This window comes from Mastigoproctus giganteus, chromosome 7 (assembly GCF_048544385.1).
Source record: "Mastigoproctus giganteus isolate SK-2022 chromosome 7, ASM4854438v1, whole genome shotgun sequence".
NCBI lineage: Eukaryota > Metazoa > Arthropoda > Arachnida > Uropygi > Thelyphonidae > Mastigoproctus > Mastigoproctus giganteus.
This window is the reverse complement of record NC_143581.1, coordinates 126,641,148-126,663,505: the sequence shown is the minus strand read 5'-3', so window position 1 is coordinate 126,663,505 and position 22,358 is coordinate 126,641,148. Positions and strand designations below refer to the sequence as shown.

General features: G+C 36.8%; 1 protein-coding gene across 1 annotated transcript in view; it reads left to right on the top strand.

Moving 5' to 3' along the window:
* Positions 1-22,358, top strand: part of unc80 (unc80, NALCN channel complex subunit) — a 1,843,891-nt gene that overhangs the window by 351,381 nt on the left and 1,470,152 nt on the right. Inside the window, exon 13 of the mRNA XM_090378420.1 lies at positions 15,049-15,308. Within this exon, the coding sequence (XP_090234546.1) occupies positions 15,049-15,308 (260 nt within the window). The remainder of the gene's footprint in view (positions 1-15,048; positions 15,309-22,358) is intronic.

The window sequence follows — 22,358 nt, the reverse complement described above, 5'->3', positions numbered from 1 at the left end:
GAGTCAGGGGAGGTCCCCATGGACTGGAGTTGTGCAAATGTATCCCCAATTCACAAAGGGGGTTCAAAGGGTGACAAATAATTATAGACCTGTTAGTTTAACTTCTGTTCCAGGGGAAAATAATGGAGTCACTGGTTAAAGAGGTGATACAGGATCACCTAGACAAGACAGCAGTAATAGCTCAGACACAGCATGGGTTTGTTAAGGAGAAAGTCTTGTCTGACCAATTGATTGGATACTATGATGTGTGTCACAAGAATGCCAAGCAAGGAAAAATAATCGTTTTCATCTGCTTCCATACAAAACTGATTGTCCTGCACATCCTCCAGTCATTGGATATGAATCACATCCTGAGATTCTCCTCCTCTCACCAAGCAGTGATGGATCTGCCATGGGGGCTGACTCTATTAATATGCTGACCTATAGTAGAATCAATATCTCCAAACATAAAATTATTGAAATAACAAAGTCTTGGGTCAACCAGTTACCAAGCTATGCTCTTGAAATTACTAGTTATTATTGCACTGACATCCTTGTAGGCTTGATCAACACAACGTTTACAGAAGTCTGGTTCCTCCTCCTTTGCTGGAATATAGAGTAATTCCTATGCCTAAAACAAACATGCCAGCTAGTCCATCAGACTTTCAACTATTCTAAATCTCTTCATTTTGCCTCACTTTATTATAAAAATTGTGAACTTCATTACTTAGCCCAAATCTTAAGTGAAAGACCAATACATACCCATTATGGAATGAGAAAATGCTGTACCATAACATTCCTAGATGTCATAATTCTTAACATCCTTAACTGCTGGAATCAGAAGATGGATTCGATTCCATTTACATTAAATCCCTCATTTCTCTGTTAACAGTTCTCTCTAATCATTGACCCTGTGCTATCTTCCATTAAGCTCATTCTATTTGAGAGAATACTTCATTATAAATTTAAGGCTCAAGCATTAAAGGATTCCATGACAGCATTTCTTCAAGGGGTTCCTTATCAGCTCTTTGCTGCCATATGTATACCTTTCTTTATTTTCTTTTTTTTTTTTTAAATAAAAACTTAGTATTTCTCTTCTATGCTGATGATGACCTTTTCACTTGACCTATAGAAATCCTTGCCATCCTCAGCTGAAGAGGCAGTAAAAGTTTCTTCTGGTCTCTCAAACTTTAATAATTATTTTACCTTCTTTGCTGTAATTTGAAGATTATTTTAAAATAACTAAATATTTATATATTTTCTGGAATCATGTATGCTTTCAACCTTTGATCAGTATCGGCTGCCTCTAATCTGAGCTGCAACTTCACTATAGAAATCTTGATCCTTAAGTGGCACTGCAAACATGCTTATTTTCCCACCAGATCATGGTTTCTTGATAATTCCTGCTGCACACTATTTTTCAGTGAGAAAGATTTGTTTCACCTCATAATGAAACAAATGACAGAAGAATTAGACATCTGGGATTTTGTTGGAATAGGGGGGTGGGGGAAGTTCGATCAGTCTGTCTCCAAAACATATCCAAGTTAACTTTATACCAGTATATTCACAATACAACACAGCTAACAAATAATCTTGACCTTGATGCAGACCAGTGGTCGCAGGATAAAGAATATGGGCAGATTCATTTAAGAAAAATGCATGCTCATGGTAAAAATGTGAATTGTGCTTTCTATTAATCTATAACTAATCATTTAAACCTCTGATTTCATTGTTAATTTGTTGCCTTTCCCTATATGTAAAGGTTCTGCATATGTTGATCTCTATTCTGTCATCTCCTGTTGATCACATAAACTTAACTTAGGATTCTTGAATAGTGTTGTTGTTAATGTTTATTATTATTATTAGTTAACCTAGAGGTTGGGCAGGTTTTGGAGAAGCATATTTCAGTGATTGTTAAGCATTAACAACTGAACTTATTTACATCTGTAAATATAAACAAATAATTGCAAAAATATTGCAGTTTACTGTGATGTCCACTTTAAATGCATACCAGAGACAGTATCAGAGAAAATATCGAGGAATATGCTTCAGAGAAAAAAATACTTTTCCGTTGGACGATTAAAAAAAATGAACTGATCTTCTTAAGGAATAATTATAATGCGGTATGATGTTTATAATTTTACATGACATTTTGATTTCAGTAATGTAGTGATGATTTTATCAACTCTAAAATCAAAATCCCCAATAGTTTCATGTTTATATTTTATTACTGTAATATTTTTTCTTAATTTAAAACAGAATTAATAAAGGTTGCTACATATTTGTTGAATATTTCTGTACCTATATGTAATATATAAACAAAAATATATATATGCATGTGCAAAAGTGAAAATTCATGCCCATAACCATTGATTGTACTGGAAAATGGAAGTGACTATTAATTTCATGTTTATATTTTATTGCTGTAGCTTTTTTTTGCTTCATCTTCAATAGAATTCATTTTTTTAAAATAATATTAAAGAACACAGAATTTTTACATACAATGAAGTCTGGAAATCAATTAAGAAATGATATTTTAGTATACTGCAAGAATAATTCAAAAAAATCCAAAAACATTTTTCATAAATAAAAAATAAAGTTAGTCATTTGACAGGGTTACCACGATCCCCCATTGTGACCACTGCAAAGTTAACAAATCCATACTGCAATTTCCACATAACTGCATTCCTTTTTAGATGTTCCTGCAATACTTTTTAAACCAGTGACTCCATTATTTTCTCTGGAACAGTAGCCAAGGTTACATATGTGTAATTACTCACTTCTTTCCCTTTGCAAATAGAAAAGACATTTGAACAACTACAATCTATAGGGATTTTCCCAAATCCAAGGATGCGTTCATAATTATGGCCAAGGTTTGCTTACCTCCTTTACTGCTTCTTTTAATGTAATTGTATAGAGTCTATAGGTGCCTTATTTACTTTTAGTTCAACAATTTCTTTTCCAATGTCTTCTCAGTTATTACAGTATCATTTAATACTAGAAGTATACCAAGTTATAACTTGGTATACTTCTAGTATTAGTTATAACTTGGTATACTTCTAGTATTCCCATCCATAAAAACTTCTTTACACTTGGTTTTAGATGCAAAATTTATTCAATTTGTCAGTTTCAGAAAAATGAACAGGACCATCAGTGGTTATTTATTCATTTCATTGAGTCAATGTGGTTTATAGTTTTCCTTCTAGTGTTGATGTATGTACAGAGTTCTTTGCTACTTTTCTTTGAATTCTAACCAAGAGTTTCTCATAATCTGCCTTAGCTTCCCCCCCCCCCCCCTCAGTGATGTGGTCACATTCTAGTTTGTACTTACTTTAGGTATCTGTGTTCCTTGAAATTTATAATCATCCATTAGTTCCAAATCTTGAAGAATAGTTCTCTTAGTTGGTATAAAAGTTTGATAGTATAATCAAAAACTGCAATCCTGATGGAGTTTGGACTTTTGCACAATTATTTGTGCCAAGAGTGTGGACTTGCATCTTTGGAGAACTACTATCATAGGCATTATGTATCTGGATATGTAGAATTTCCTTATGCCTCTGTGTCAATGAGGACGTCATTGATTGTGACTTAATTTTTAAATGAGACAGAGCTCTACCACTTTATCACAAACAAGCTTGTGCATACCTGAACATAGTGTGTTCTAGGAAGAGGAGGATGGATTTTGTGACTTCCATGATCTCCTGACCTAACTCCATTAGGTTTTACTCTCTGTAGAATAATGAAAGATGAGATGTGTGTTCACCTATACCAGGAATTATTATGGAACTTAAATAATGCATTTGTGAAGCAGTCTACTATGTTGTCAGGGGATATATTGTGCCAAATATGGGAGGGATTGGATTATAGGTGGGGCATCTGTAGAGTGACTAAAGGTGCCCACATTGAACACCTCTAATTAAACTTAAAAATATCCACTATTACTTCAATGTGGGTTAAAGTTTATATCATGTACCTTATTCCACAATAATGTCTTAGTTTTGTAAATCAGGTTTCTGGAAATAATTCTTAAAAGTGTACTAATATATTGTGTGCCATCATGTAAGTAGCCATTTATTAATATGTATGTATTAATAAATTAATCGTTTTAAAATATTACAAAATTTATTCATTCCCACTTATTTTGGATTTATTTCCCATATTTTATGATCAGAATCAGAAATATAGTATATTTCTGATTGTAATTCAACAATCAGAAATATACTATATTTCTGATTGTACTTATTGTTGAATTACAGTATTTTTAATGTAGAAAAGGTCATATTTCTTTATAACGAAATTTTTGTTTAACAAATTTTTTCAAGCGAATGATTGATTTCATTATATAGAGGTTTGACTGCATTCAGTTTTGCAAAATGATTCTTGTTAGTGATATATAGGACCAAAACTAAAGTTATTAAAAGACAAGAAACCTATTATAAAGCAAAGAATTAAATAGGAGGGCAGACTGAAAAATATTACAGACTAGCAAAGTGCACAGTATTTCACTACATTGCAGTGTAATTCTCAAATATAATTATTATGCTTGCCAAAACAGAAGGCTGTTATTCTTTAATAAAGAATTGCAATTCAGTTTTTCTGTTGAACTAGGGACACTGGTCAGGAGACTAATGTTCCTCAGTTCAACTAAGTTGAGAAAAACTCAATTCATTTTGACTGAATTGAGCATTCCTCTTTAACAGTTAGTTAAAGGGGAAAGCTCGGTTAGTTGCTTCTTTGCTGTTCACTGTAGCTTCACCACTTCTAAAATGTTTCCACCACTTTTAATACAATTTATCTTTTAAATGTCATGGCTGTGTTTGCTTCTTGAATTATTTCATGTGTCTTGATCAGTGTTCCCCAGTTCAACAGATTAAAGTGCATTGCAATTCTTTGTTAAAGAATACACAGCCTTCTGTTTTGGCCACCATAATGATTTGTACTTCAAAATATTTCACTGTGCAATAGTTAAATGAGATGAGACACTGCAGTTTGCCAAGTCCGTTAATATTTTTCTGTCTGCCTTTCTGTTTAATTCTTTGCTTAATAATAGGTACTTTAGTAAATAGCTTTTGTAAATAACTTTAATAACTTTAGTTTTGGTCCTTTATATTCATGACAAATACTGGTTCTAGTCACTTCATTTCATAGATTCAGCATAACTAGGTATAATCATTGCTTTTCAATTTCATTTCACTTCTTAGATTCTACAGTATCTGTGTCTTACTATTTTTTTTCATTTAATATTTTTTTATTTCTTAATACCAGTGAGGTCAAAGAATTTTGAGCTAATGGAAACGAATAAGTTATTTGGAAATTTTTACTCTATTTTTGATTAACATATTAAATTGTGTTTGACACATAGGTTAATAGTCTTAAACTATTTATGTTTACTTAGGCATGTTTGTTAGCTTATTTTTAAATTTAGTTAGTGATTTTGCAAATTATGACTTATTATTTGTACTGCTGTTTTGGCAAGAATATTTAACACCTAACTAGTAGTTTGGTGGAATAGTAGGTCAAATTGTGATACATGATTAGTTTGAAGGTTCTAACCACCCGTTAGGCATATATATATATTTTTTAATTTTATTTTGTTTATTTATTTATTTTTTGTTTTCAGCTAAGAAATTTTATTTTTTATTAAGGATATAGTTAATTTAACACTGTAATTGTAATGTTTGAGTTGTGTATGTATATCTTGCACTTAATAATTCAGGGTATAATGTAAAACTTGATAGCCTAATACATATATACTGTATTTAGGAATCTTTTAGCTTATTGTAGCATTATCAATTAATTGATCAATTTTATTAATTTGAATTGTTGATCAATTGAATTGTATTTAAATGGAAATTATGACACAGACTAGAGCAGTAAAGCAATGGGCATAAAGTAATAGGTATGCTGTGGCTCGAGAGAGAACCAAAGGCTGTGATTCGTCTATGAATCACAGCCTAACAAAATGTGCAACTTGTGCAATGTTTGCTGAATTTCTGGAACAGGACATGATAAAGCCAAGGAAGAGGATGTCTTTGTGTTTGTTCAGTGCAGAGAGAGAGAGAGAGAGTGTGTGTGTGTGTGAAGATATCAGGCACCAGGTAGGTGTTTATGAGAGTTTGAAGAGTAGGATAGGGGCTCTTGAAGGAATTAAAATTGGGGGCATCAAGCTCCCAACTCAGTGCCATAGTTCACACTTGTGAATTAGGCAACACAGCTGCAATCTCCAAGGCAGAATGCACTGGTCCCAAGAGAGGTGATTATTGTCGGTGACTACTGTGAGGGAAATAGGAAATATGTTGTGCAAGAAGAATAGGTGGAATAGGACTGTGATATGTCTTCCAGGGGCAAAATTAGATGATGTTATAGAGCAGATATCATCTTTTAAGGGCATAAAAGGTGATATTATTGTACACATTAATGATATTAAGAGTGGGAGAGGACTTATTTAACAAGTACAAGGTAAGATTGGGAAAAGTCTCGAGTTGGGATTGAATTTGAAAGTATCTGTAATTCTGCCCAGACATCATTAGAGAGAGTATGTTGAGAGCTTGTGTAAATCAATTCTCCCCTGGAAAGAATGTGCAAGGCTCATGGGGTAGAATTGGAGATGTGCGAATGTACCCCTAATTCATATAGGAAGATCAAAAGGTGACATGAGTAATTACAGACCTGTTGGCTTAACATTCCAGGGAAAATAATGGAATCCCTGATTAAAGAAGTAATGCTGGACCATCTGGACATGAATGCTATTATACAGCAGTCACTGCATGGATTTGTTAAGGAGGGGCAGTCTTGTCTAACCAATCTGATAGGTTACCATCCAAGTGACCAAGGAACTGGATGCAAAACAGAATTTTGATATCACATACAGGTGAAACCCAAATGCAGTGCTTGTGCTCCAAAGAATCACATTGTGATACAAACAAAATGCTCACATTAGAAAATTCTAGTCATTTTTCAGCATTCAAACTTCATACGTACTGTCAATTTTGCTCATATCTTTTTTTGTGTGATAGTTGCAATACTATGTGTAAGAAGAATCGCTCAAAGAATATTAATGGAAATAATATGCAATTGCATTGTTTCAGTTTTTTATTGATGTACTGTACAATAAAGTATTTAAAAGACAAATATTCATGTTGTTAAATATACACAACCACAATAAACATAAAAACAAATGAATACTTACAAAAGCTGCTTTAAGTTGTATTGACTGTCACGTTTGTGTTTTGAAATTACCAGATGGTCGACAATTTGGAGAAAAAGGAAAATATAATGCACTCTGTGTTCTTTCAACTACTAAGCAGACATTAGGAAACAAACTTTTGCACATTATACGTTTCTTTCAAGTCTTTCATATTTTAAAAGAACTGTATTAAGGGTTGACTGTTTCATTGCATCTCTTTGTTTCTTTTTAACAATTTCAATAAGGTGTTTAATTGTAAAATTGAACGGGAATCTACCTTTTCTGTTTCGACAAATTTAAATCCGGTTTGCAAATCAGTGAGTGCCTCTGCAATACAGGTCAACAAGTAAAGTTGTTTATTATTGTTCTTACTAATATTAAAGGTTAATGTGTATTGTGGATTCACGTTAAACTGAAAATATTGGCACATGTTCACAAGGAATCCAAAATATCGATCTTCAGTGATTAAAAACACATTTCAACTGATGAAAAATGGGAACCGTGCTTGTATCGCATTATAAGCAGAATAGTGTGCTAATGAATCACATTTTAACGGGTTTCAGTTGTACTTAAATTTCAGGAAGGTGTTTGATACTAATAAAAGACTGCTGTGTAAGCTGGAGCAAGTAACTGCTATGGATAAAGAAATCGCTAAGTGAAAGAAGACAGAGCAGTTATCAGTGACACTGCTCTTTGTGGACTAATATTTATCAGTGGAGATCCTCAGGGTTCAGTGCTGTGCCCATTGTTGTTTTCAATATAATAATATAGATGAAGGCATATCAGACTTAGTGACAAAGTTTATAGGTGATAAAAAGGTTGGCAGAGTGGTTAATGATTAATGATGGTATATTACTGCAACAAAATTTAGAAAAATTAGGTCAGTCGGCTGAGAAATGACAGTTGAAGTTTAACTTTGAAAAATGCCAGGTATTGTATATGCATAGTAGTAATCTCAGAGTAACTTATCAACTGTGTAGAACTACACTCAGGGTAATACAAAATGAAAAAGTCCTAGGTGTAATTGTGCAGTAAGATAAGAAATTCTTTGAGCAGCATAGATGTGCTGCCAGGTCAGCTCATGGGATTTTGTCAATGATATACAGAAACTTTGCTAGTAGCAATAAGTAGGTAATTATCCCTTTTCAGAAAATTTGCTGGTAGGTGTAAGTAGGTGATTTTTAAGTAGCTGTAAGTAGGTGATTGGCCTTTGTACAAGGCCATGGTTAGACTGCATCTTGAGTATTGTATACAGGTATAAAGGTCTCACTTTAGGAAGGGTGTAGATGTGCTATAATTGGTGAAGAGAAGGGTAACCAGATTGGTGAGGGGGAACAAAGGGTTGCTCTTATTAAGAAAGACTTCATTCTGCAAATTGCAGCATTTGGAGACTAGGCTCCTGTAGGGTGAACTGATTGAGGTATTTAAGTCTATTATTGGATTGAGTAAGCTGAATGTGAATGGCATTCTTTCTCTTGCTGAGACTATATACATGAGAGGGCATTACTTTAAATTGATGAAGAATGGTTGCAGGATAGATGTGTAGAAGTTTGTTTTCAGCCAGGGAGTGGTTCATTGTTAGAATAGGTTTCCATATATTTTGTTGTGGAAGTGGATGGTTTGAATAAATTCAAGGAAGAAATAGACAAATATTTGGAGAGCAAGGATGGGGGAAGTGTGTGCGTGTGTTTTTTTTTGGCTGATGCTATATTATCTTGCTTTCATACATCATTTGCTGGTACTAGCATCTTACATTACTATTTATTACTGGAATTAATATTTTAGAAATAGAGAAATTCTCTATATATTTAAAATTATCCAGACACCCATGGGATTTGGATAACACGAACATAGCTGTCATCCATATGTTAGCAATAGGTATGAAATCACTAAATTCATGCTGGAAGCAAAGATGTTGATGAAATGTAGTACATAGATCTAAGCTTAGTATCTTATCTTCAAAGGCAGTCATCATTCTGTGATGTTATTGCTTACATAATCTGTTTGTGCCATTACAGCAAAAAATGCACTACCCCAGCTCATGGTGGCTAATGTAATTAGCATTAATTAAGGCATGTGCTGCAAGAAGGCAAGCTTATACAGCTTCAGCCAAAAAAAAAACCCTTCCTGTTTCACCCATCCGGTCACTCCAAATGTTTGTCTAGTTCAGCCTTAAATTTATTTAAGCTATCAACTTCCACAATAACAGATGGCAGTCTGTTCCAGCAATCAACTACCCGCTGGCTAAAGTCAAACCTCCGCACATCTATTCTACAACTGTCTTTCCACAATTTGAATCTATGCCCCCCCTCAGGTTCTTAATCTGAACAAGTGGAAGTATCCTATCAGCATTGAGCCTGCTCAAACCATTCAAGGCCTTATACACCTCGATCAGATCACCTCGTAGTGCCTAGTCTCTAGATGCTGCAACTTGCAGAACTTAAGCCTTTCTTCGTAAGCACATCCCCCTTTGTTCCTCTCGCCAACCTTGTTGCCCTTCTCTATACTCGTTCTAGCAACTCTACATCCTTCCTAAAATGAGGCCTCCAGACCTGTATACAGTACTCAAGATGTGGCCGACCATTGAATTATACAAAGGGATAATCACCTTATTGTCTCTGCCAACAAAATTCCTATATAATTGACAAAACTCCATGATCTGCTCTGGCAGCCCATCTGCACTGCTCGGAGAACTTGATATCTGACTGCACAATTACCCCCGGTCTTTTTCAATCTCCACCTCCCTGAGTGCAATACCACAGAGTTGGTACGTTTCTCTTGGGTTACTGCTATCCATATGGAGTACTTTGCATTTGTCAATGTTAAACTTCAGTTTCCACTTCTCAGCCCATCCACCTAACTTTTGTAGATCCTATTGCAATAGCATACTGTCTTTACTATCACAACCCTGCCAACCTTTGCATAATCTGCAGACTTGGACATTAAGCCTGATATACCTTCATCGATATTATCGATAAATACACAAAACAACAATGGACTCAGCACCGAACCCAGGGGGGGCTCTGCTAATAACGTTATTCCATGTAAAGCAGTGTCCTTTTATTACCACTCTCTGCGGTCTCCCACTCAACCATCCCTTTATTCATTGTGGTAACTTGCCCTTAATGCCATACCGCTCCAATTTGTATAGCAGTCTTCCATGTAATCAAGCAATAGATCTGTCACATTGCTACTACACCGAGAAAAATTGAGAGTAGGGATGTGTTAAAGGCCTAATGACACTGATGAGTACAATGAACAACTGCATGGGGAAATAGAGTGGGCAAGAAAATCAGATTGTATTATAATGGAGGATTTTAACTTCCCACATATTGATTGGAACTTATAGATTGGTGACTCACACACTAGCAAAGCTTTTTTGGATATCGACAGCAGCATGTTCGAGAAGAGGGAATAATACTCTTGATCTAATTATCAGTAGTGATTCTTCATTTATTAAGAATCTGCAGATAAAGGAACCTCTGGGTGGTAGGGATCACATTGTGCTGATGTGGGATTTACTCAAAGATGTAACTAACATGAGGGGTAAAGGGAAGGGTTTTTGCTTTTGTAAAGGTGACTGCAGTGATCTCAAACAGTGATCTCTATACAATGGGATTAACTGATGTGTTACCAACCACAAATTCTAAATGAGAAGCTCTCAAGGAAGTAATCTTGGAAGATACTGGTCTTTTTGTCCCAACTAAGAAATACTGTTCAAGGTTGAGGCCTAAATGGATGGCAGATGAACTAATGAGATTTGTTGCAGAGAAGTAAAATGCATGGGACACATATAAATTATCAGGTGAAACAGAGACTATGATAGATATAAGGTAGTCTGTAATCAAGTCACAAAGGAGGTTAGGCAAGCAAAGGCAAATTATAAGAAATCTTTGGCAAAGGATTCAAAGAAAAACCGCAAAGTCTTCTTTACTTTGTAAACTCCAGAAGGAGGGGGATGAATCAGATGGGTACACTTGATATCGATGGTTCAATCGTTAATGAACCTGCTGAGATAGCTGACAAACCGAATGAGTATTTTGCATCTATATTCACACATGAGGAAGTCTTTAGGGAAGTGGAGGCCATAAGCTTATCAAATTCTGGCAGGAAGCTAAATGATTTTTTAATAACTGAGAGCAAAGTGGAGGAGGAAAGCTTTTAATACTGTTGCACATGGATGACTACTGTAAAAATTGGAGCAGTAAGCATTAAGGGCAAGTTGCTACAATGGATGCAAGGAAATGTTGAGTGGGAGATGACACAGAGTGGTAATCAATGGACACTGCTCTTCTGAACTACTGTTATTAAAAAAAAAAAGTAAAGTGCAGCCATTATCAACCCACTGCAGGATGGAAGCCTCCTCAACAATTCATGTTGAGGGAAATGGACCATAATCTACCACGCTGGTCCAGTGCGGGTTGGTAGATCGACCGTATTCAGCAGTCAGGGGCTTGAACCCCGCCCGGTCTACTCGAAGAGCGTGTGTTACTGCACTCCCGCTCCTGCCCACTCGGCTACGGAGGTACTTTTATTAGTAGAGTTAATTCACTAATAACAGTATTAGTGGAGAAACTCCACTAATACAGTTATTAGTGGAGTTTCCCTAGGGTTCGGTGTTTTGGCCAGTGTTGTTTTCTGTATATTTCAATGATATCGATGAAAGTATATCACATTTAATGTCCAAGATTTCAGATGACATGAAGGTTGGGAGGATTGTTAATGAGAATAATGACAGTACACTACTGCAAGAGGATCTAGAAAAGTTGAGCAGATGGACTGAGAGATGGCAACTGAAATTTAACATTGACAAATGTAATGTACTGCATATGGATAGCAGCAACCCCAGTACCCCCTGATATACAGAAATTTTGCTAGTAGCGATAAACGTGATTGTCCCCTTGTATAAGGCATATTCAGGCCACATCTTGAGTACTGCATACAGGTCTGGAGGCCTCATTTTAGGAAGGATGTTGAGCTGTTGGAATGATAAGGGCAATGAGATTGGTGAGTGGAATAAAGGGTTTCCTTTAGCAAGAAAGACTTAAGTTCTGCAAATTGCAGAGTCTGGAGACTAGGCAGCTGCAAGGTGATCTAATTGAGGAGTACAAGGCCGTGAATGGTTTGAGCAAGACAATGCTGATGAGATTCTTTCTGTTGCTCAGATTACTCACCTGAGGGGAGTAATTAAATTGTGGAAAGACAATTGTAGAATAGATGTGCAGAAATTTGCTTTTAGTCAGGGAGTGTTTGATAGTTGGAACAAACCTCCATCTGTTGTAGTGGAGGTAAACAATTTAAACAAGTTCAAGGCAGAAATAGACAAAAATTTGAAGTGAACAAATGGGTGAAATGGGAAGGTTGTTGTTTTTTTTGGCTGATGCTTTATAAGGTTGCTTACTTGCATCATATGCATCTACTAATGCTAACCCCAGTGGCTCACATCTGATGAGTATGGACTTGGCACATAAGCTGGGTTCTGAGCTGGATATCATCAATCTTCTCTTTCTTGGTAATTCCCTTCTACTTCTGACTCTCTCTCTCTTTTGCATCTGTATTCAGACATGAGGAATTCTGTAAGGAAATGGAGGACAGAAGTTTACTAAACTCTAACAGGGAGCTTAGTGATTTTGTAATAACAGAGGGCAAAGTGGAGGAGAAATTGTTGAAGTTAAACATAAAAAAAGACACCTAGTGCAGATGGAATCTATCCAGTTTTATTGAAAGAGGCAGCGAGGGAAGTAAGCAAACCCTTAGCGATAATTATGAGAGCATCTTTAGATTCAGGGGACGTCCCCATGTACTGGAGATGTGCAAATGTATACCCAATTCACAAAGGGTGGCACAAATAATTATTGACCCGTTAGTTTAACTTCTGTTCCGGGGAAAATAATGGAGTCACTGGTTAAAGAAGTGATGCAGGATCACCTAGATAAGATGGCAGTAATAGTTCAGACACAGCATGGGTTTGTTAAGGAGAAATCTTGTCTGTCCAGTTCGATTGGATACTAAGATGTGACCACAAAGGAAGTGGATGCAAAAAATAATTTTGATATCATATACTTGAATTTCAGGAAAGCTTTTGATACTGTTGCACATGGAATAGTGCTGTACTAATTCAAGCGATATGGCATTAAGGGCAAGTTGTTGCAATGGATAAAGGAATGATTGAGTGGGAGACTGCAGAGGGTGGTAATAAATGGGCACTGCTCTACTTGGACTAATGTTATTAGTAGAGTATCCTAGTGTTCGGTGCTGGGCACATTGTTGTTTTGTGTATTAATCAATGATATCGATGAAGGTATATCGGGCTTAATTCATAAACATTGGTTGAAGTATATGATGCAAGAAAGCAAACTTATACAGCATCAGCCAAAAAAAAAAGAAAACTTCCCATTTTACTCATCCGTCACTCCAAATGTTTGTCTCATTCAATCTTAAATTTATTTAAGCTATCAACTTCCACAACAACAGATGGAAGTCTGTTCCAGGTTTTAATGTCCAAGTTTGCAGATGATAAAAAGGTTGCCTGGGTTGTTAATGTCAGTAAAGACAGTATGCTACTCTAACAGGATCTAGAAAAGTTAGACAGATGTGCTGAGAAGTGGCAACTGAAATCTAACATTGACAAATGCAAAGTACTGCATGTGGGTAGCAGTAACTGAAGAGAAATGTACCGACTCTGTACTACTACACTCAGTGAGGTGGAGAATCAAAAAGACCTGGGAGTAATTGTGCAGTCAGAATGAAGTTCTCTGAGCCCTGCAGATGGGCTGTCAGAGGATTTCATTAAGTTTTGTCAATGAGATATAGGAATTTTGCTAGCAGAGACAAGGAGGTGATTATCCCTGTGTATAATGCAATGGTCTGGCCACAGCTTGAGTACTGTGTAGAAGTCTGGAGATCTTATTTTAGGAAGGATGTAGTGTTTCTAGAACAAGTACAGAGAAGGGCAGCAAGATTAGTGAAAAGAAAAAGGGGGTGCTATTACCAAGAGAAGCTTAAGTTCTGCAAGTTGCAGCATCTGTGAGGTGATCTGATTGAGCTTTCAAAGGTTTTTAGAAAGGTTATTTTCCAATTTCATAATGGTGTATTAGAAAATGTTTTTTTTCCAACTTTAGTGGGTGTCGGAATGGAAGGTTTGCTCTACTCAGAAGTGAGCTTTAAAAGTTTGGCAGAGAACTAGATTTTTCCATCAATTCTGATTATTCGGGATCTTGTTTATAGGAACTTGCAAAATGCAGAGAAAGACAAAATGAAGGAAATGAAATGTAATGTAACAGACTTTGCATATTTCTTTTTGTTATTGAACTTAGACTTCCATGAGCTGTAGAGACTGGTTATTTCATCCCTTCCCCTTCGCAGACACAGATAATCAATTAGACACTGCATCAACTTATTATATTTAGTGGTATCTAATAAGCATATATTTTCCTAAACCGGATAGGGATATATAATAAAATATAGTTATTTCATATTCACCATTAGGAAGACACAATATGGCCCAAGTAGCCTATGTGTCGTTAAACACAACAACAACAACATAAGCATATATTACTGGTTATTTTTTATCTATGTTTTTTATTGTATGTATTATATAATTATAATTAATTCGGTTATATAAAAAAAAAACATACAGAAGGTACATAGAAGGAGAAAGTGGCACACTTATTTAAAAAGTTGAGAAACCTTGATCTCATCGATGTATGTAATTATTGATTAGTTTATATTTATTAACTTTTCAAAAGTTAATAAATTCTTATTCTTTGAAGATAAAATTTCTGTTTATATGTTTACAGTAGAATAAATATATCATGAATAAATACAGATGGAACTTAAATCTGAATAAATACAGATTTATTCATGATATTAATTTTTTGTAGGCTGTTCATGCTGTTACTCTCCGAGACAATGCATGCTCCTTACGCGTTTCAGAAGTTGTGTTGCAGTTGTTAGATCTTCTGTTATCTCTTGATATCCTTAATATTTATAAAGAAACAGAATTGAACGATGCGAGATCAGTAAGTTCTGGTGGTCCACCAAATATTGTTAATGCTCATGTCCAATCTGATTGTACAAAGTCCAGCTGTGATAAGAAAAATGAACTTAGCACTTTGCACTTGTTTATGGAATGTTTGTTCAGGTAAGATGCTATTCTGTGTTACATATTCTTTATTGTGAATGAAATAGAAGAATCTTTGGAACCAGTTAAAACTGGTTCCAGTGATTGTTATTGTTGAATTTAGGTTGATATTTAAAAATATTAATCCATTAATCAGAAAGAATTTATTTATTTCAAAATATATATATCAATTTCAACAGGAGTAATATTTTAAGGAAATATGAAGTGCCTTTAGGATTTATTTCTTTGGAACTTAAATATGTTTAGATTGTGCAGGCAGACTTGATGATTGGTGATATCCACAAATGTGTACTGAGCTTCTCAAGACACAGGCATACTCCACAGAGTTAGGAGTTATAAACTAATTCATTAAAGTGGTAAATGATATTTTCAACTTCCTATTACCATAAAAATTTAATAATATCTTCTTCTTCAAGAGGAGTGTTTCCATTTTACAATGGGTTTCCTCAGCCTACAAGTTAATTTTTGGTAGGAATTTTTTCCTGTCATAGTGCGGTTCAAGGTGTCTCGGTCAGTTAAGCCTTGGGCTGTCTTGCTGAGCATCTCCAAAAATCCATTTTTGGAGATGCTCAGCAAGAGAAATGGATCCATAGAAATGGATTTTCTCCAAAATTCCATTTCCGTGGAGAGCAATTTGTTTTCCCCTCGCCTATTCAACGTCCAGGTTTCTGCTCCATACAATAAAAGACTTTGTACAATCATTTGAAATATAAGTTTCTTTGTTTTATTTAGGATATTTCTGCTCCATAGAACAGAATTTAACATGCTGATAGCCTTTCTGCTGTCTGAAATTCTCTTATTGAACTGTATTTGGGATGATCCATCACTTTGTACGATTGATCCCAAATATTTCAATTTATCAGCTTGCTTGATTTTAAAACTTGCAATATTTAGAATATGTCCTGATCCTGAAGACAACATTTCAGTCTTGTCAAATTGATTTTTAGACCCCATTGTTTATATTCCTCAAACAATTGATGACGTGCATAGTCTGCATCTTCTAAGTCTTGTCCTATCACCACCTGATCGTCTGCAAAATGTAAATTGTGAATATAGATGTTCTTATTGATCGGCAATCCCATTTTATTGCATTTTTTTGACCAGGATCTTAGGCAGATGTCACTATAAATTTTGTTGGTGACAGTCCTTGTAATAAACCTTTTGAAGTGTGGAATTCAGGTGACAAAGCTGATCCCACTATAATTCTGCATCTATTATTCCTGTAAATTGTCTTAATAATGTTAGTCAATTGTCCATCAATATTTGCCTCTTTCAGTGCTTCCCATAAGAGTTTTCTTGGAACACTGTCATATGCCTTTTCAAGATCAATTGAAAATTATAAAGATTTCTTTTCCTTTCGATTGGCATTTTTCAAGGATCTGTCGTACTGTTGAGATATGGTCTCTGCATGACCTCCTGGCTGAAAAACCACTTTGTTCTTCTGACATGGGCTTCTAATTGATTCCTGATCCATTTTCCAAGAATTTTTAACAGCGAGTTCAGGATGCATATTCCTCTGTAATTTGAACAGCTTTTCTGATCGCCCTTCTTATAAATTGATGTAATATATCCTGTTGTCATTTCTTTTGGTATTTCTTCTCCTCTCAGTATACCATTTAACAGTTTTCGTATCAAAACAGCCACTCCCCTTCTTCCATATTTCAGAAGTTCCACATAAACTCCTCCAGGTCCAGGTGATTTGCCAGGATAAAGAAAATACTCTTATTTTCTTAATCCATTTCCACCACAGTGTTGTTTTAACAAGAAAATGGTCAGATCCACATTCAGCTCCTCTATAAACACCAACATCTTTCAATACTTGTCTCTGAATGTTTTGAAATAATGTCATCTATAACTGTCCGGATGGTCCGGCGAAGTCCGGACGGTCTATGACAGCCAAATCCTCTGCTTGCACCTTCACGATGGTGGGACTGTTAGTAATCCTGGGTATAACCTCCATGCACAAGTACATGGTGGGTGACCACCCAGGTGTGAACCAACGTAAGCAGGGGTCGAGGTGTGGCGCCCACACCACATGGAGGAACGCCGCCCCTCTATGTCACCAGGCAGTACTAGGTGGTAGATGACTCTCATCAACCGGTGAAATACCACCACTTTGCTTATTGGAGGCTTGAAGTGGTGGAACCCATGTTTAGTCTCTAGAGCTAAGTTCCCGTCAACCCTTCCCTATCTCTTCCATCATGCAGTATGATTGATGATTTTTGAGGTTATGATGAATGTCGTGGCGAGATCAAATATTCCTTACATTTCGAGGGTACAGCTCTAAAACGGTGTTTGCAGGCCGGCCGCTAGATAGTACACAGGACCAAACCTATTGGTAACTCTGTAGGAGGCTTTCGGATCAGCTAGTGTATAATCTTCTACCTCTACTCTGCCAGATAGTGACTGGAGGGAGTCCGAGTAGTGTGTATGTGGGGAGCATTGTCAAGGATCTGGATATATTCTTACCACATGTACGCCATATCCAAAAATTTCATTACTTCATACAGCATGTCCCACCCACCTTTTCTTACTATTGAATACACCATGAATTGTCAAAATAATAGAGCAAGCTTATCTGCGAAAAGATCTAAACCTCCCAAGGACTTCCTAATTCATTTCACAAATATACGTGGTCTCAATTCCAATCTCAACGATGTCCATTTCCACTTGCAGTCTTCCAAACCCCATGTACTTTTTCTGACTGAATCTCAGTTATCAGTTGATTCAACTACTGCTCATCTCAGATGTCCAAATTATTTGCTGTATGATTCCTTTCGTCTCAAAGGTGGTACTTGTGCTTATGTCCGTTCTGATATTCCCTGTCAGAGACTTGGCAATTTGGAATCTCCTCTCTTTGATCTTCTCTGGCTTAAAATCTCTCTACCTCATTGTGACAAATTCATCTGTTGTCTCTACCGTTCTCCCAACTCCACTAATCACTTGGAGCTCTTTGACTTCCTCTCTTTGCAACTTGACTTTCTCCAGTCCAACTTTCCTAACAGTGAGGTAATTTTCCTTGGTGATTTTAACGTTCACAACTCCAGCTGGCTTCCGTTTTCTAGTCACACCGAGCCAGCAGGTCGAGATGCTGAGGCTTTTGCAATTACTAATGACCTAGCACAGATTGTTCATTTACCTACAAGAATACCAGACAATCGTAATCATACAGCCAATACGCTTGATCTTTTTCTCACAAACAACTCTTCTAAGTACGCGAGCCGACCGGGCTAGCCGAGTGGGTAAAGTACCTGCCCGGCAACCCAAAGGTCGCGGGTTCGATTCCCGCCTCGGGCTTGGATCAAAGTACTGCAAAAACCTTGGGAGGTGCAATATGGCCACAGAAGCCGATGCGCCAACAACTACCAAATCAAATCAAATCAAAATCAATCTAAGTACGCGGTTGAAGTGAGAGGTCCTTTAGGCACTTCAGATCACAACTTGGTGATTGTCTCTTCTCCAATGGAACCTTTATCTCATGGCTGTTCCAAACCTCATGTTGTTTGGCATTACAAGAATGCAAAATGGGATGACCTGCAAGACTTCTTTTCTTCTTTTCCTTGGTCGGATTACTGTTTCAAAATTTCTGAGGTCAATGTTTGCTCAGATCGTGTCAGTGAAATTATTCTTGCAGGAATGGAATCCTTTATCCCACACTCCACTTTAAAATCTCTTTCTTTATCTAAACCTTGGTTTTCCTATGAATGTGCTAAGGCTGTCCAAGAGAAGAATGTTGCATATCGTAATTGGCTTGTTTCTAATTCTTCAGTTTCATTTTCTGCCTACACCAAAGCTCGCAACAATTGTAAAGCAGTTATTAATCAGTCCAAACTAGAGTTTGAACAGGCTAAGAGTAGAAAACTTGCTTCTTGCCCTAATGGTGGCCGAGCATTCTGGTCTCTTGCCAAAGTTATTGGCGCAACTTGTGCCCATCTCTGCTCCCACCTCTGTCCAAACCAGATGGTTCTGTTGTCACTTCAGCCAAGGATAAAGCTGACCTGCTAGCATCCCATTTTTCTTTCAGCTCTTGTATTAATGATCTTGGTAAAACACCTCCCACCATTCCTAACACGCTCCATTCAATGCCTCCTGTGGTCTTCCGTCAAAAGGATATCAGAAGGATTTTGATGAATCTTGATGCTAAGAAAGCTCCAGGTCCTGATGGTATTTCTCCAGTTGTTCTCAAAACCTGTGCTCCTGAACTTACTCCTATTCTTTGCCGCCTTTTTTCACTTTCTTATTCCAAAGGTGTTTTTCCTTCTGCTTGGAAATTTGCCCATATCCAGCCAGTTCCTAAAAAGGGTGACAAATCCCTCCCATCCAATTATCGTCCCATTGCAATTACTTCTACTCTTTCTAAAGTAATGGAGAAATCAATTAACCGCCAACTCTTAAACTACCTAGAAACCTTCCATCTGATCAACGATCGCCAGTATGGATTCCGTCAGTGTCGATCCACTGGTGATATTCTGGCTTATGTTACTCATTTATGGACTAATTCAATGGAAAGGTTCAGTGAAACACAACTAGTTGCTCTTGACATATCAAAGGCCTTTGATCGTGTTTGGCATAAAGGTCTTCTAAACAAGCTTCCACCTTATGGTTTGCCAACTGTTTTTAGTAATTGGTTATCCAGTTTTCTCTCTGATCGCTCACAGAGGGTGATAGTAGATGGCTCTCTGTCTTCTAACTTCTCCACTAATGCCGATGTTCCCCAAGGTTCAGTTCTCTCCCCCACTCTTTTCCTCTTGTATATCAATGACTTTCTTCCATTGACTGGAAATCCTATCCATAGTTTTGCCGATGATAGCACATTGCATTCAACTTTCCATTTTGAGAAACCTTGTCCTCCTCAATCAGCTTCAAGTTCTCGAAAATCTGCTACCAATTCCTTAAATGCCGATCTTCAGGTAATTCTCCAGTGGGGCAAAGACAACTTAGTTGATTTCAACCCTTCTAAAACTCAGTCTTGTCTTATATCTCGCAAAAAGGATTCTTCTGCTCCTATGGTTATCTTTAGTGACACTCCGATTTCTAGGCAAAATGATATATCTCTATTGGGGATTACCCTGACTTCTAATCTCTCTCTCTTGGCACAAGCACATTACAAATATTGCTTCCTCTGCATCTAAAAAACTTGGTTTTCTCTTTCTCTCTCGGCGTTACTTTTCTTCCAAACAGCTGCTCGCTCTGTATAAATCGCAAATCCGCCCTGCCATGGAATATTGTTCCCACATCTGGGGTGGTGCCCCCCAAAACCTCTCTCAGGCTTCTAGATTCCATTCAGAAGAGGGCAGTTAGGTTAATTAATGATTCATCTCTAACAGAGTCTCTCCACTCCCTTTCTCATAGACGCACTGTTTCTGCTGCATGCCTCTTCTACAGATACTTCCATGGGCACTGTTCTTCTGAATTGGCTTCTATAATTCCCACTCTCTCTTTCAAAACAGTCCGAACACGTGCCGCCACCAGCCAACATCCATTTACTGTCCAACTTCAAACCCACAGAACCAACTTTTCATCTTCCTCATTTATTCATTCAATTGCCGTTTTCTGGAACTACCTTCCTTCATACGTATTTCCTGAAAATTACAATCTACAGAAGTTCAAGTCCAATATCAACGAATATCTTCTTTTGTCTTCTCAACCTCCAACTCAAGCACGGTACTAAGTACTATAGGTTCTAATACCTCTCGTGTTTGGTGTTCACATTAAAAAAAAAAAAAAAAAAACTGGTCTAATTTGTCTTGTCTCCTGTGACTATGGCTTACAATACCAGTCAAAATCTTAATACTGGTGTTTCGGTATTTTTAATTTATGAAACCGGGATACTGGTATTAATACCAGTATTCCAAAAGCAACGCTTTAACCACAACACTTTTTTGAAAAACTTTCACACTTTTCATGTCTTTTAATAATTTCGTTTCTTTTTCACTGTTAAAACAACTCATTTTCGTTTACCTGACAGTTTTAGGGGTTTAAATATGTGATAAATATTACATACAACACACAGCAAACACAGGAAAAAGATTTCACAGTGTTTAGTACAAAAAGGCAAATAGGTTACATTTTGTATGTTATTTGATGTTTGAAATGCAGCAGGTGTTTCAAGACACTCGACTTTGCATCTCCAGGTGTAAAAACATCTGACGTGATTTACCAGGTGGAAAAACAAGAGACATGACAGTAATTTCCTGTATGCACTTTACAAATCCACTCGCACAGATAAATAATACTCTTTAAATGTTTGTTAAAAATAAAACTACATACATATAGAGGACCACAGTTAATCCGACCCTACAGATAACTGAGCCCCGGATAACAGACATTTTACTGTATTTCCTGATCTTTTCCTTGTATGCTTTCTGGAGATTGCTTGTGTTGGGCCCTGCTATGTCGATCAGATAGATAGCCGTTTCCATCTTGTCAAAGAGGGTTATGGCTGTCGTCTGTTGTCCGTTATGATGAAAGCACGGTCTCAGTATCTCTATATGGTCTGGGCTCGTACTTATAATACAACAAACTTTCTTTGATCAGCTGGTATTTTTGTGCTAGCTTCTAATGTATTATCCTGTCCACCTGGTTGTGTCTTAGAGTGTACTCCATCTTGGTCATCACACTGCATCCTGCAGCGATATGCTGCATTGTTTCAGGATAGCTGGCATTGACGATGTGTCACCTGTTACTGTGTGATCTTTGGTAATGTATTTCCTGGTGTGGATTACCTGATCTTGGATGATAAGCGTGAATCCTTTGGCCTTGGGGAAAAGCCATCTGTTTGTGAGCCAAGAGTTGGAAGCCATCTTGGCTATGTAGTCTTGATGGAGGTCACTGTAGTGTGTGCCATGGAATGTCTTCTTTGCCTATCTTTCTTTGTTTCTTCTGTTTGTGCGAGTGTGGTCCCCTTGTTGAGGTTGAGTGTTGTGTGCCATTTGTCTGTCTTTTTTAAGGCTGGTAGATTGGTGCTGTGTTTTCCTGGAAGTAATCCCACAGGTTCTTAACTGCTGCCTTCTTCTCTTGTTCAGTGAGGTCAGTCAATCCCTTCCCTCC